Source organism: Schistocerca piceifrons, chromosome 3 (assembly GCF_021461385.2).
Source record: "Schistocerca piceifrons isolate TAMUIC-IGC-003096 chromosome 3, iqSchPice1.1, whole genome shotgun sequence".
Lineage (NCBI taxonomy): Eukaryota > Metazoa > Arthropoda > Insecta > Orthoptera > Acrididae > Schistocerca > Schistocerca piceifrons.
The window spans coordinates 175,612,417-175,629,424 of NC_060140.1; the positions used below are offsets into that span (position 1 = coordinate 175,612,417).

A 17,008-nucleotide genomic window follows, 5' to 3' on the forward strand; every position below is an offset into this window, starting at 1 on the left:
TATACCTCGTGGCGGCAGTGTGCAGGAGGTCAAGCGGTCAGGTTTTGAGAGGGGGCATTCAGGGCTGCCATTAAATAACAAAACAGGAAATTAGTTACAATAAAGAGGATGTATTTGAATGTACGGTGTATGAGGGGTGTGCCTAGGGTCGGAAGTTACTAGGTTTAGACCAGTCTAGGAGGTTGAACAATTAATTGAAATGGGCAACGTAAGGGGAAGCGGTTCATGTTAACTTATGTTAGTGACCGGGCATTAAAGCACAGCTAGAGGTTCTGCTTTCCAAAAAGACATCTTTTCTGCTCAAGGTCTGAATTACAAGAGAGAGAAGCAACTGTGTTCTGCACTGCAGACCACTCCAGTGTCCACACTTGTGATCGGTATCCTGTGCATGCTATTGGCTAAAACCAATTATGTGAATTCACTAGCAGTTTCAGCAGAGGACTCAAGGCGTATCTTGTCAGCAGCTTTAACTGGACAGAACTGCCTAGTTTTGAAAGACAAGCGACTTGTGTCACATAGGCACAGGGTAAGTACTTGGGGAGAACACTTGTAAAGATTTGACTGGGCCTTTGAAATAAATTTTTTAAACCAATTCCCTAAAATATTAATTGACTGGCTGCCACCATGTACAATTACTAGTGACACTATGTATGTCATAATAAATGTCATACATTCACTACAGTTACGTCTATTGACTGAGCCACAGTGAAATCCATCATTTAAATTCATTTCATTCCAACTACAACAAAAGATACACATACCACTTACTAAAAAATATTTTTTTAATAACCTGACCTCCAGTGGATAAACACAGACAGGTGGCATTGGCACATTCACTACTTCTAAACTTTGTCAAATGGAACACAAATGCAGAAGTAATAAATTGTAGCGGCACAGGCTATTTTATACCAACTAGCATGTCACATTCAAGGCTTGGCTTAACAGCTGAGATATGTCGGAAGATTTCTTAATGTGCAAGTTAGGCAGAAAGACCAGACAGCCCTCTGTGTGGGAAATTCTGTGCAGAGATGGAGTAACACATGGATGCTGTCCGTCTGGGAAGCAGTATGAGCAGTATTGCCACCTGCTGTGCTGTAGGGACACTGGTTCCACGTGAGAGATGAGGTCTGCCCATGGAATACTGGTCTGCATGACAATTCGTGATCGGGTTCTCCTCTGTGCAGAGATATGAAATAGAGTTGATTTGGATCGTCTGTAACAATCTGTCACATATAGAACACTCTCAACTCTGATAATGGGAAATTAATTTGGTGTTCTGCAAGATGCGAAATGTTTATGCAGTTGAAGAATACCTCATTTAAACTGACATCTGAGTATTTGTTGATTTGATGATGTTAGCTGAAGAACAACCTGTCTTACAACTCTGCACATAGCTGCCGAGTGATGAAAAATGATTAGCACGACAGACCTGAACCAAATAGTGGCTCCATTCCATGAGCGCTAACGGCGACTGAATAATTTAAGGCACATTTAGGACAGCAGACTAGGCGGTGTATGCACTTCCACATACTACGCACATAAGTACAAGCATCAATGAAACCACTGGGACACTGGGAAAAGTATAAATACATAAAAGGTGTGTGCATTATATAGCGATCTGTTTATTGTAAATTGTAATCTCAAGGAACATAACTTCATATAAAAGACAATGAAAATTTGATGACAGAAGTTCACTTCATCTGATCTCTTCGCACTCTGAAGTTTAAAGATAACTAGAAAATCAACCTTCAGCAGTGATTTTACTCAATACATCTCAATATCCACAAGCACAATACAATAATATACAACAACAAGTTCACTAAATGTCTGAGTCATCAAACTTTTGCACAATTTCCAGAAAAAACTTCTCTAAAATTTTTTAGTCGGTTCAATATATAGAGCGAAAAACTTGGCAAGTAAGCACTAGTCTGAGTCTAATGCATTTTTGTAAAATTATACAAACAGATAGTCAACAAAGCACAATTCATTGCCCTTTGGAGCATTGAATTACTGCATAAAATACTTTATTTAAACAATGGAAACTCCAGGTAGAAATATCAACAATGCTGCAAAAGACAGATTGCTACTAACTGCAAAGAAGGCATGTTAAGTTGCAGACAGGCACAATTAAAAGTCACTTGAGCCAGAATGCATTCTGGCCCGAGAAGCTGGAGTTGGCGGACATGTGTGCATGAGATGTGCTTGCTTGTGTGTATGAATAGTGTGTGTTTCTCCTTTGCTGATGAAGGTTGTGGCTGAAAGCTTTATGTAAGTGTCTTAACTGTACCTATCTGCAACTTAACATGTGTCTTGTTTACAGTAAGTGGCAATCTGTCTTTTCCTACATTGCCCCCCCCTCTCCCCCCACCCCTCAGTGGTATCCATGGGACAAAGACTGTCCCTTCACTTCACAACTTATCCAATCACTCCCTCTGGAATGATTACAGTTCACATTAGTCTTCCTTTGTTTGCAGTCTCTGTTGGAAGACTATCACACACTAATTGTGCGAAAAATATTGAAGCCACTGAGAGCTGTGCTGAGGATGACACCTTTCAGCTGTGGATGCCAGTGGAGTTCTTTGATATCTTTCTGACCCTGGTGAATGAACAGCAGCTGAGGTGGTATATCCTGTAAATTAAGTAAAAGACAATTCAGAAAAAGAAGATCATCAATCTCACTGAGCACTAATGATAACAATATAAACTAATGACAATCATCAGAGGCAAAAAATGTTTCGTAAAACAAAACTAACAACTAAAACATAAATTATTAATCACTGTTGGCTCAGGCTAGAGAGAGAGAGCTGACGAGTTAAGGGAAGGTAAGGGTCAGGGTGGTGGCTGGGTTGCAGCTGGTAGTGGGGCTAACACGAGGAGAATGCAGTCTGATAGTTTTGCTGCGGCTCCCAGCAACATGTTTCAGGTGCCAGACTTGAAGGGAGAGGATGACACGGGAGTAGGATATGTGCAGCAGACTCTGCCTGTGATTAGGAAGCTTAGGAATAACACTAACGTTAGGAAGAAGGTACTCCTACTCCTAGGTAGCAGTAATGTCTGAGGTGTAGGCCCTCGATTACAGGAGAAGTTGGGGAGGAGTATCAGGTCACCAGCATTTTCAAGCCACGTGCTGGGCTGGATCAGGTGACTGAAGTTTTAAGGCTTTTGTGTAAGGGCTTCGCAAAAGAGTATCAGTTAGTGATAGTGGGTGAGGCAAGGAACAACCTGGACAGGGACAAGGAGAGGGACAGGACGTACTTCATAGTTGGTGACCTGAATAAGATAGCTTCCCTAACTGGTGGCATCAATGTGAACACAATAGGGCTGTTCCAGCAACATGATCAGTCTCGTCTTGCTGTAAGGCATGTCAACATGGAGCTAGAGATGGTGTTGATGACTGTTGGCCAGACACACTTTGTGGTGGCGCAAGTGAGGACTATCGGAAGGTGGGGTTACACTAAGCATGGTCTCTACCTCAGCAGGTTTAGTGAAGGGAGGTTGGTGGAGTTGATTAGTGAGAGTATAGTGGGTGGGTGTGGAGTCATGCACAGTCAAACATCTGTTGTTATGGGTAGGAGCACTAGGGCTTTTTTATGATAAACCATGATGACAGACTCCCCTATCTTCAGAGAATCTCCAACAACTTCAGAGATTTCTGCACCATATACACAGGAAAAAGAATGTGCCACATTGAAGTGGGCAAGCACATTGGTAATTCATACAGAATTATCTATTATTCATCAAAATGAGCAGTCCATTAAGACTTAAGTACACCAGCCTGAAGTTGAAAGACAGTACTTGAGCAGCATGGTAGTATGTATTACAATGCACTGGCATAGAGATGGTGTATTGCAGCATATAGTACTATCATCATATGAATGTGCAAGATGCTACTGTAGGTCTGCCTTAACGGGTGGGGAACCATTTATCTATTTCAGGGTTGGAACACATTTTACAGCTAGAGATCTGACCACAATTAGTGTAAACAAGGCATTTTGAACTGACAGCCACTCAAGTAACACAGCTAGATGCCTACAAGAAGCTAATCATTTCTTGTTTACTCCTCATCCAGCAGTAATATGAATACTTCCTTGAACAAACGAACTGAAGTCTTGGATAGGGTCTCAGCCCCAAAAACACACATAATAATATGCAGAGGCATGAATATTAACTGAGATGTTGAGGGTGAAATGAGTAATAACTTCCTTGACGTTTTGTGTGCTTCCAGTGTGGCACAAATGGTAAACACTACTATGAGGATCTCAAAAAGTTCAGTTTCAGATCACGCACTTATGGAGATTAACAGGAAAAATTGTGAAGTATTTATAACAGATTTCGGATCATTACTGTCAAATAATATAGCCAAAGACACACTCAGTGAAACCTGCAAAACTGCAGGCCTACAAAATGATTTTCTGATGTCATAAAATACATACTTTTTCTTGACCAATGGCAAGTTAAAGCTGGGATAAAGCATACATAGAAAGCAACATAGATCCTAAGTTCGCTAAATTCTGCACATTGTTTAAATTAATTTTTGAGCTGACATTTCCAAGAGTATCCATTTTTACTGCTGCAGATAAGGAAAATATATGGATAACTACAGGAGGGTATGCTTGTGACAAAAAATAATTCAATGACAAATTTATATGTAATGCAGAAATAAAAGTGGTGTGTGGTGGGGGGAGTTATAAAACAAGACTGGAAAATGCATAACAACATACAAATTAAAGAGAGAATAGAAAAATAGTAAGTCCCCAGAAATTAGCAAATTTTGTAAATAATTATTTCTCTGGTATTTTGGAGAGGCTGCAGCAAATTCTTTATAGAACACACATAGCACCCACCCATACACATCAAGCATGATGATGACGATTTCCACAACAGAGTTAAGTTAGGAAAACAGTACAACAATTAAAAAATACAAAATCAGCACCAGGGGCTTCAGCTAGAAGTACGTGGGTGGCGACCACGGGGACCCGAGCTGAGTCTGACATTGCTTCCACTTACTTGTGTCAGACTCCTTTTTTCTCCTTCCCTGTCGGCCTCCCTTGGCCAACTCTTGCTTTTTCGACCCCAACGGTATTAGGTATCGAGGCCTGAGGGCGTCTTTCCAATTTTCTTATTCCTTCCTATAACCCAAATCCTGAGGGGAGCCCACCCCTTAAGAAAAGCCAGCAGTCCTGTGACCTGTGAGGGTAACACCACAGGTTGGACGGGAGGCCAGCACCCTCTCTCCGTAAAAAATTAAACATGCTTTCAAGACTACAAGTAAGCCTCGGAACATTACTGACAAAAATAGACGACGTCAATGGCAAATAATGGAAACGTGGAACGTGGAATGTACGGAGTCTGTACAAGACAGGAGCTGCAATCAGTGTAGTCAAGGAAATTCAGAGGTACAAACTAGACCTAGTTGCACTGCAAGAAATCCGGTGGGACGATGCTGGGAGCATTGATGTTGAAAACTGTACAATTCTGTATGGAGCCTGTGAACGAGGTCATCTGTTAGGCACTGGTTTCTGCGTCAGTAAGACGTTGGCCACTAATGTTTCAGAATTCGTTTCAGTCAACCCAAGAATATCTGTTCTAACACTGGAAGTAAAGCATATTAAGGCGACTTTTGTGAACTGTCATGTTCCCACGGAGTAGAGCGAATGTGAAGTGAAAGACGAGTTCTATGCACAGCTAGAGGCAGTGATGGACACTATACCGAATGGACACCTGAGGATCCTCCTTGGTGATATGAATGCCAAGGTTGGGAAAGAACAAATATTCCAAGACACAACAGGTAGGCACAGTCTACACAACCTAAGCAATGACAATGGAGTTAGGTTCATCAGCTTCGCGACATCATTAGGGTTGTTCATCTCCAGCACAAATTTCCAGTGGAAAAACATACATAAAGGAACCTGGGTATCACCAGATGGGAGAACTGTAAATCAAATAGACCATGTTGCTGTTGATCTCAGAGCCAAGAGATGGGTGTTAGACGTTAAGACAGCGCGGGGTGCCGAAGGTGGGAGTGGTCATTTCCTGGTCAGAGGCCATTTAAACATACAGTGTAAAGGAAGAACGGAGCCTAAGTTAAAAGGAGTGGAAAGGTACCATGTGGAGAAACTAAAAGATGAGGCAATGAAGACCAGATACCAGTTGCAACTTAGTAACCGCTTTGAAGCACTCAGCGAAGTAGATGCGAATCAGGACCTCGAACTTATGTGGGGAAACATCCAGAGCTCAGTTAGGGATACAGCAAAGGAAACACTCATGGGAAACCCAGTGGGCAAGAAGATCTGGTTTGGAAAGGAATGTGCAGATGCCCTGGAAAGGAGAGAGGAAGCCAGGAACAAATGGCTGAAGGGGACAAATCTGGCACAGGCCAAAGCACAATTTGAGGAGGTCCGAAAGACTACACAAGCAATTCTGAGAAGAGCAAAGAGTAAATACATAAGGAATATGATCACTGAAGCAGAAACAGACTTCAGAGGACAAAAGACGAGGGAAATGTTTCTGAGGGTGAAGTACCTCTGCAAAGGTCACCAGGCCAAGCAGAATTTTGTCAAAGACTCCCGTGATAAGATCCTGACGAACGATAGGGACATAGCTGAGAGATGGAAAGAGTACTTTCGACAGCTGCTAAATTGTGATGAACCCGAACTGCAGTTTGATTTCCAGTACCCAATTACAGCTGATGCAGACTATCCCCCACCTACCCTGGATGAGATAAAAACCAGAATCAGACACCTTAAACAGAATAAGAGTCCAGGTCAAGATGGAATACAGGCTGAAATGATCCTGGCAGGAGGAGAGAAACTTGCAGAAAAAATACACCGACTGATACAGGCAATATGGACCAAAGAAGAACTACCAGGAGAAAGGAAAACAGCTCTGATTTGTCCAATACATAAGAAGGGCGACAAACTGAAATGTGACAACTATCGAGGAATCGCCCTGCTTAACGTCTGCTATAAGATCCTGTCCAATTGCCTCATACATAGAATTCAGCCAGTGGCAGAATCGGTGATTGGGGAGTACCAGGGAGGTTTCCGGCCAGGACGGTCAACAGTACATCACATCTTCAGTCTCCGGCAGCTCACTGAGAAACTGGGTGAATATGGTAAAGATTTGTATATTTTATTCGTTGATTTTAAGAAGGCCTATGATTGCATACATCGCAAGAGCCTGCTCAACTGTTTAAGGGAGTTTGGCATAGCAGAGAAACTCATCAATCTGATAAAGATCTGTCTGAACGAGACACATGCAAAGGTGAAGATGGGAAATCGCATAACTGAGGAATTTGAAATTGTGACAGGACTCAGGCACGGAGATGGGTTGTCCCCTATCCTGTTCAACTTTGCCCTCGAGAAGACCATACGCGAGACCTTCCAAGAGAACGAAGGGATTGAAATCGGAGGAAAGAGACTGGCACACTTAGCCTATGCAGACGACATCTGTTTACTGTCTAGGTCGGAAGAGGAGTTGGAGCAAATGACCAAAGCACTAAAGGTGGCTGCCAGCAAATTTGGGCTAAATATAAACAAAGCTAAGACAGAGTACCTTGTTATGACGCGTGGTCATTGTCAGACTGCTGATCATCTACAATCACTGCAGGTTGGGGACCATTCCTACAAGAGAGTGCAAGAATTCAAATACCTAGGGGCACTTTTCACTGAGAACTCGTCATGTGAAGCAGAGATCAATGCCAGAATACAAGCAGGACACCAATCTTACCACAGCCTAGCACAACTGCTTCGGTCCAAATCTCTCTCCAGACAGTTCAAGATTCGACTGTACAAAACCCTGATCCAGCCTGTTGTTCTATATGGCTGTGAGACATGGAGTATCCGGAAACAGGACTTCCATAATTTCCTTGTCTTTGAGAGAAAAGTGCTTCGGAAGATCTTCGGTCCGGTTCTGGATGCAGATACAGGGGAATGGAGGATCAGATACAACCAAGAGCTTGAGGAACTATACCAGCAGCCCAACATAGCAGGAGCTGTCAAAGCCAAACGAATGCAGTGGGCCGGCCATGTGGCCCGGATGGAGGATCACAGATGGCCTCGGAAGCTCCTGGATTTCACACCTACAGGAAAGAGACCGCCAGGGAGACCCAAGAAGCGTTGGAGGGATGGACTCCATGAAGATTTAAAACAAATGTCAATAGATGTGGACGAATGGCGGATAGCAGAAATGGACAGAATATAGTGGAGGAGGAAACTTGTAGATGCATGCGGTCCACTGGGCCTATCACGTAGTAGAAGTAGTAGTAGTAATAGTAGGCACAGATAGAGTTTCTGTCTCTGTTCTGAAGGTGTGCATAGACAGCATACAGACCCCATTAACAAGCATAATAAATGAATCTTTTAGTTCATGTGTTTTCCCACAATACACAAAGCATGTCCAAGTGGTGCTCTTGCTATAGAAAAGTAATGCAGAAAGCAATGAAAAACTACAGGCCAGTTTCAATGCTGTCTTCATTCTTGAAAATATCTGAAGCAGTCACGAAAGAGTGAATGATAAGTTATATGAGTAAATACAGCCTCTTTGAAGAAGCACTGTTCGGATTCAGGAGTGGAAGAAGTACAATAACATTGGTGCTCTTCAGGGTAGTGTATTGAGTCCAGTTCCGTTCTTAATATTTATCAATGACTATCAGGCAAAGTTGATAAAACATCAAAACTCCTATTATTAAAACGCAAATAAGAGCCTCAAGAATGTTTACAGTTGGGCAGTTTGTAATAAATGAACATAAAGAAAATGAACTGTGAGCATTTCAGGGTAAAGTGAGGAAGCAACTCTGTCACTTTAAGCATAGATGGAAAGTCTATAGATTGTGTAGGAAACAAAGCTTTTAAGAATGACCATTAATTTTTAGCTAACATTGAGTGAACATACAAAGATACTGTCAAAAACAATGTTGTCAGCATGCTCTGCTGCTAGGGTGTTGCATCAGTTTGTAACAGCCAATGTCTTGTGGTGACACAGAATGCTTACATACACTCAATTCTTAGATAAGGGATTCTTTTCTGGGGATAAAAGGCCAAAACATGAACACAGTTTTTAAACAGCAGAAAAGTGCCATAAGAACTGGAAGTAGTAGTCATGCTCACTGTAAAGAGCTATTTAAAAAATTAGGCATCTTTACTGCAGCAAGAAAGTACATAAAAAACTCTGTGGTGCATATCAGGGAAAATGTTACAAATACTGTACCAATAGTTAGATTCCTGATCATGGAAGAAGGGCTAGTTTTGAGTTATATTTACTCAGAGAAAACAAACAAAAAACTCAAAAAGGTATTTTATATTGGGGTAAAATTGTATAACACTTTGTGAAAGGAAGTGAAAAATACTACTAAAACAAATTTGTGTAAAAATTCAGTTAAAATTTTCTTCACAAGTAATGCACATTACACAACTAAAGATTACTTAGAGGACTCAGAGAAGTGGATAGTAATGACAGGGTATAACTACAGTATGTTGTCACATTTCAGGACATGCTTACTTTCTTTTTTTTTTTTTTGTGGTTTTAGGGCGCACAACTTCAATGGTCATTAGCGCCCAGACTACGTTAGGAATGCACCGCGAGGCACAAGGTTAAAACAGCAACTAAAAGAAAAACACGATAAAAGACAGACTGACAGGCAGAGGATTAAAAAAACAGCATAATCAAATGTCCTTAGAGAGGTTTGTCAAGTTGATAAAACGAAGAACGCGAGCAGCTGCTCGTGGGTTATCCGCTAAAATGGCATCTAGAGTACATGGCAGGCCAAGATCAAGACGCAGTGTGTTAAAATCCGGACAGGACGTTAAAATGTGGCGGATCGTCAGCAACTGCCCACATGGGCAGAACGGCGCCGGCGCAGCCGTCAGCAGATGGCGATGGCTGAACCAGCAGTGTCCAATTCGTAACCGGGCCAAAACGACCTCCTCCCGCCGAGAAGGGCGGGAGGAGGACGTCCGAGCCGCGGGAAGAGGTTTCAAGGCCCGAAGCTTGTTGTCCATAAGTGCAGCCCAATCGGCATGCCACAGCGATAAAATGCGCCTACAAATGACCCTGCTACAATCTGATGAAGGGACACAACAAGAAGCTGTCCAAGGCTAGAGGACTGCAGCCTTGGCCGTGGCATCTGCAGCTTCGTTCCCAGGGATACCGACATGGCCAGGAACCCACATAAAGCTAACCGGAGAACCGTCGTCCACCAGCTGCTGAAGAGAGCGTTGGATCCGGTGCACGAAAGGGTGAACCGGATACGGATCACTGAGGCTCTGGATGGCGCTCAGGGAATCGGAGCAGATGACATAAGCAGAATGTCGGTGGCGGCAGATGTAAAGAACAGCCTGGTAGAGGGCAAAGAGCTCAGCTGTGAAGACCGAACAATGGCCATGGAGCCGGTATTTGAAACTTTGTGCCCCGACAATAAAAGAACACCCGACCCCGTCATTGGTCTTAGAGCCATCTGTATAAATGAAGGTCATATTAATTAACTTCGAACGAAGTTTGACAAAACGGGAGTGGTAGACCGAACCGGGGGTAACCTCCTTTGGGAGCGAGCTGAGGTCAAGGTGAACGCAAACCTGAGCCTGGAGCCAAGGTGGCATGTGGCTCTCGCCCACTCGAAAGGTTGCAGGGAGTGAAAAATTAAGGTGTTGAAGGAGGCGACGAAAGCGAACTCCAGGGGGTAGCAGGGCAGAGACATACAACCCGTACTGACGGTCAAGAGAGTCGTCAAAAAAGGAACGATAAGACGGGTGGTCGGGCATTGACAGTAGCCGACAGGCATACCGACAAAGCAGTATATCGCGCCGGTAGGTGAGTGGCAATTCACCACCTTCAGCATGAAGACTCTCGACGGGACTAGTATAAAACGCTCCGATCGCAAGACGTAAACCCTGATGTTGTATGGAGTTGAGGCGGGGTAAGATGGATGGCCGTGCAGAGGAGTATACGAAGCTCCCATAATCCAGCTTGGAGCGGACGATTGACCGATATAGGCGAAGTAGGACGGTTCGATCCGCTCCCCACGACATACCACTGAGAACACGGAGGACATTTAGAGAACGGGTACAACGGGCAGCCAAATATGACACATGTGGAGACCAGCTAAGTTTCCTGTCAAATGTAAGACCTAAAAATTTTGTTGTCTCCACGAATGGGAGAGCAACAGGACCAAGTCGTAAGGACGGTGGGAGAAACTCTTTGTAGTGCCAGAAGTTAATACAGACCGTCTTCTCGGCAGAAAAACGGAAGCCATTGGCGACACTCCAGGAGTAAAGACGGTCAAGAGAACGCTGAAGACAGCGCTCCAGGAAACATGTACACTGCGCGCTGCAATAGATGGTAAAATCGTCCACGAAAAGGGAGCCTGATACATCAGCTGGGAGGCAATCCATTATTGGATTGATCGCTATGGCGAAGAGAGCGACGCTCAAAACTGAGACCTGTGGCACCCCATTCACCTAGCGAAAGGTGTCTGACAGGACAGAACCCACACGTACCCTGAACTGTCGATCCATTAAAAAGGAACGAATAAAAAGAGGGAGGCGACCGCGAAGGCCCCATGTATGCATGGTGCGGAGAATGCCCGCCCTCCAACAGGTGTCGTAAGCCTTCTCCAAATCAAAGAACACAGCCGCGGTTGGGCGCTTCCGCAAGAAGTTATTCATAATGAAGGTTGACAAGGTAACCAGATGGTCAACAGTAGAGCGGAGCCTACGAAATCCACATTGTACATTGGTAAGTAGGCGTCGAGACTCGAGCAGCCAAACCAAACGAGAGTTAACCATTCGCTCCATCACCTTACAGACACAGATGGTAAGCGAGATGGCTTGATAACTGGAAGGCAAGTGCTTGTCCTTCCCCGGCTTAGGAATCGGGACAACAATAGACTCGTGCCAGCATGTGGGAACATGTCCCTCAATCCAGATGCGATTGTAAGTACGAAGAAGGAAACCTTTACCCGCAGGAGAAAGGTTCTTCAGCATCTGAATATGAATAGAATCAGGCCCTGGAGCGGAGGACCGTGACCGGGCAAGCTCGTTTTCGAGTTCCCGCATGGTGAATGGGGCATTATAACTTTCACGATTCGAGGAGCGGAAGTTAGGTGGCCTAGCCTCCTCTGCCTTTTTTCGGGGGAGGAAGGCAGGGTGGTAATGAGTGGAGCTCGAAACCTCTGCGAAAAAGCGGCCGAAGGCATTGGAGACATCCTCAGGGGCGACAAGGACGTCATTCGCGACCGTCAAGCCAGAAACTGGTGAGTGGACCTTAGTGCCAGATAGCTCGTGCAGGCTACCCCAGACAACAGAAGAAGGAGTAAAATTGTTCAAGGTACTTGTGAAAGCAGCCCAACTGGCTTTCTTGCTTTCTTTAACAATACGACGACACTGTGCACGTAATAGTTTATAATTGATACAATTCGCCACTGTAGGGTGGCGTTTAAAGGTGCGTAAAGCACGTCGACGAGCACGTAAAGCGTCTCTACATGCTGCGGTCCACCAGGGGACCGGTAAGTGACGTGGAGAAGAAGTAGGGTGACGGATGGAATATTCAGCAGCAGTGAGAATGACTTCCGTGAGGTGTGCGATCTGACGATCGCAGCTTGTGAAGGTTTGATCCTGAAAGGTCGCCCTGGAAGAGAAGAGCCCCCAGTCTGCTTTGGAGATGTTCCAACTAGATGAGCACGGAGAGAGGGTATGCTGCAGGAGATGGATAACACACGGGAAGTGGTCGCTCGAATATGTATCAGAAAGTGCATACCACTCAAACCGGCGTGCAAGTTGGGTAGTACATATAGAGAGGTCTAAATGGGAATAGGTGTGAGATGTGTCCGAAAGAAAAGTAGGGGCGCCAGTATTGAGGCAGACAAGATTGAGCTGGTTGAAAAGGTCTGCTAACATAGAGCCCCTCGGGCAGGATGCTGGAGAGCCCCAAAGGGGAAGGTGGGCATTGAAGTCTCCAGTTAACAAAAATGGTGCAGGTAGCTGAGCAATAATTTGCATCATGTCTGCCCTGGTAATGGCAGACGACGATGGAGTGTAAACGTTACAAACGGAAAATGTAAAAGTGGGGAGAGTAATTCGGATGGCAACTGCCTGCAGGCCGCTGTGCAATGTGATGGGATCGTAGTAAATATCATCCCGGACCAGCAACATAACCCCTCCATGAGCCGGAATACCTACCACAGGGGGTAGGTCAAAACACACAGAGGTGTAGTGTGCCAAGGCAATTTGATCGCATGGGTGTAGCTTCGTTTCCTGGAGGGCTACGACGAGCGGACGGTGCAAGCGGAGCAGCAACTTCAAGTCCTCTCGGTTGGAGCGAATGCTGCGAATATTCCAGTGAATAAGTGCCATCAAAAGAAGAAAAGGAAGATGAAAGAAGGGGTCACCTCGAAGGCCGCTGAGGGCCTGGCTTCGAGCGAGCACTGCCGCCGCTATTAGTAGGCGGACAGTCATCGTCCATTTGTTCTATAGGTTCATCGGCCATCTTGGTAAGATGGCCGGGAGGGGGAGCTTCCTCTGCCGGTGAACGGCCAGATGTTCGGCTACCAGCGGTGCGGCCAGGCGAAATGGATGATGGCCTGGGGCGGCAACCGCTGGGTGGTGCAGGAGAAGAAATGTGCCGTGGCGGAGAAGGAGAACTGTGCTTCCTATGAGCCTTCTTGGAAGGTCGTTTGGTGGAAGTACTGGTCGATGGCTGGGAGGTCGAGGTACGTAGGAAGTCTGCACGGGATGGTTCCTTCTTGAAGGCCCGTGCATCTGACTTCTGGGTCTTCGTCTTAGCAGAAGCTGATGAAGGGGCTTGTGTCTGTGGGGTGATGGGAGGAAGAGGAGATGTCGACCACGCGATCTTAGCACTGGCCGAACGGACGACCGTGGTGCTGAAGGTCAGATCGCATGTCTGGGTTGCTACCTCCCTGGTAGTCCGAGGAGAGGCGAGGACAATACTGTATTTCCCCGCTGGGAGCAGCGTGGGCTTCCTACTAGCAAATAGCTTGCGAGCAGCCGAGGTGGACACTTTCTCTTTGACCCGAATTTCTTGGATACAGCGTTCTTCCTTATAGATGGGACAGTCGCAGGAGGACGCTTCATGGTCACCCTGACAGTTCACACAACGAGGAGACGGAGGTGGACAGTCACCCTCATGGGCATCCCTGCCACAAGTGACACATTTAGCCGCTTTGGAACAAGACTGGCGAGTGTGATTAAAAGGCTGACACTGGTAGCAGCGCGTAGGTGTCGGGACATAGGGGCGAACAGAAATAATCTCGTAGCCCGCTTTGATGCACGATGGCAGCTGAACACTATCAAAGGTCAAGAAAAGTGTCCGGGTCAGTACAAGGTCATTGTTGACCTTTTTCATGACCCTATGGACAGCTGTCACACCCTGCTCAGCGAGGAAAGACTGAATCTTCTCATCAGTCAAACCGTCGAAAGATCTAGTATAGACCACACCACGAGACGAATTCAAAGTTCGGTGAGCCTCCACCCGGACAGGGAACGTGTACAGGAGTGTGGCTCGAAGCAGTTTCTGTGCCTGAAAGGCACTCTCAGTTTCTAGTAACAAGGTACCATTACGCAACCTGGTACAAGACTTAACAGTACCGGCTATGGCATCTACACCCTTCTGGATAACGAAAGGGTTGACAGAGGAAAAATCCTTTCCGTCCTCAGATCGAGAAACGACGAGGAACTGTGGGGCAGGCGGTAGTACTTTTGTCACTGGTGGCTGGTCAAGTTTCCGTTTGTGGGCAGAAGTCAAGAGAGAAGAAGAAGAAAAATCCATTGTGGAGGAATCCCCCATGATTGCCAGCGTCTCCGATGGCGCGCTCCTTCCTTATGGGGACCCTCTCAGAGGGCACTCCCGCCTTAGGTGAATGTTTACACCTCAGGTCACACCTCCCGAGAAACAGGCAGAGGGACCAATCGGCATGATCAGAAGGTATCAGCTCAGGCAATCACCCCTCCCTGGGCCTGGCCTTTACCAGGGGGTACGTGCGTGCCTTACTTGTCTACCCAGGGCGGGGAATTACGCGTTACCCTGTCACCGGCTACGCATGCGAACGCGTGTGTCGGCCTTCAGGCTCGCACAGGAAGGAAGGAAGAAGAGGAAAAAGAAGAGAGAGGACAGACTGTCTCAAACGCCGAGGCGGAGACCAGAGAAGGCAAGGAGAAGAAGGCAAGGAGAAGAAGGCAAGGAGAAGAAGGCAAGGAGAAGAAGGCAAGGAGAAGAAGGCAAGGGAAAGAGTAAGGAAGACAGTGAGATGGAGAAGAACAAAGAAAGGAACCAACCAAAGGAAGGAAGAAACGAGAAGTGAAAAACCAAAAAGACCACAAATATAGGTCGTGGAACCGTCCGTCTCCGGACGCAGGCGCTAACTACCCCCTTGAGGGGGATGGACTCCTTTTAGTCGCCTCTTACGACACGCAGGAATACCTCGGGCCTATTCTAACCCCCGGACCCGCAGGGGGGACATGCTTACGGTTTACTGTTTTCACAAGAGTCATCTGTCAAGATGTATAATGCACGACAATAGCATCCACTGGCTCAGGTTTTCAGGTGGACAGTTAAGTGTAGAGTCTGGAACTGAGGCAAGGGTCATACAACATCTTGCCAGTCCAGAAGTCATCAGTGAAGGTACATTATATAACAGAGAATTACCAAATGAGGCAGTCAAGCTGTTAAGACGCTGATCTCGTATTCGAGAAGATGGAGCTGCTCTGTCCTGCCGTCCTGATCTGAGTTTTCCATGGTTTTCCTGGGTCCCTATGGCAAATGCCAGGATGGTCCTTAACTTAGGACATGGGCAAACGCCTGTCCTATCCCACAGGCCACCAGTACTACCCTCTTCAAGCATGTTATGCATGATGTGAAATGATCGTTGGATGAATACAGATAAATAAACATATATTTTCCTATTACAATCAGAGTTACCAGCAGTACTTTTAACATCAGGAGAAGTTGCAATCGAATTTTATTCTGAAATCTATGGTAACATGAAATAATATATGCTCAAATAATAAAATTACATTTCCAAATGGGCATTTATGCAAAACAGACTTATAAATGAAATTCTACTATTACACAAGAATGGGAAAAAATGAAAGAAGATGAGAAATAAACAAGGTATTGAATCAAAATAGTATACTGGAATCATGTCACAGAAAGTGACCAGAAGAGAATTTTCTAATTTAACTCACTGGTTGCCATTCAGTGGTTATGTTTTTGGCAGTGGTATATAAGAGCCAAATCTAGATTAAGTAACAATTGACCACTCATAATGTAAAAATAAATAAGTCAAATTCCACAAAATGGTGTGGCACACTACATAAAGGCTTAAACTTAACACTAAGAACTGTTTCAGTACTGTGTGAAGAAGTGAAAAACTTTTAAACAAAATTAAATTTTCAGCCTGATGCAAGATTAATAACTCATGGAAAAGTGCTGACACAGACAGTCGTCTGAAGCTGTATGTTCATATGAAGTTTTTAGCCCAAAGTAATTGAATCTTACAAACAAATATAAAGAAAGCAGCAAAACTTGTTGCTGATTATAATCCATGTCAAATACCTGCCTACAATACCTTTAAACAAAAAGTATTGTAATGATGTAAATTAGATCTATAATTATTTTTGTAACTGAACATTTTTATACACAAAGAATGGAAAGTCTTGAACAATGGCTCTGTGGTTGAGTCACCAAGAGAATCACTACATCATAACATACAGGGTGAATTATCTATGACACACTGCAAATATTGCGGAAATGGGAAGTTCTATTGATGTACATTTTTCACAGAATGGATTGATAGTCAGGGGCTTGTATCATTAGTCAGAGTGTAATAATACTTAGAAAATTTATTTTTTGTACAAACATGCACTTTTTAAATGGAACTCTGCCTATTGCCATTAACAAACTATAAGTAGGGTACCTTACAATGTCAGTGGTGTTTGCTGAAGGATTCTAGTGTGAGTTGTTTATGAGATATTGTATTTTGAAAAGTTCCCACACTGAC

At 44.8% G+C, this 17,008-nt stretch overlaps 1 protein-coding gene across 1 annotated transcript in view; it reads right to left on the reverse strand.

Annotated features, from left to right (window-relative positions):
• Positions 1-1,602: 1,602 nt before the first annotated feature.
• The window catches only part of LOC124788183 (glutamate-rich WD repeat-containing protein 1), a 61,429-nt gene continuing 46,023 nt past the window's right edge, over positions 1,603-17,008 (reverse strand). The window contains exon 8 of the mRNA XM_047255343.1: positions 1,603-2,629. Within this exon, the coding sequence (XP_047111299.1) occupies positions 2,492-2,629 (138 nt within the window). The 3' untranslated portion in view covers positions 1,603-2,491. The remainder of the gene's footprint in view (positions 2,630-17,008) is intronic.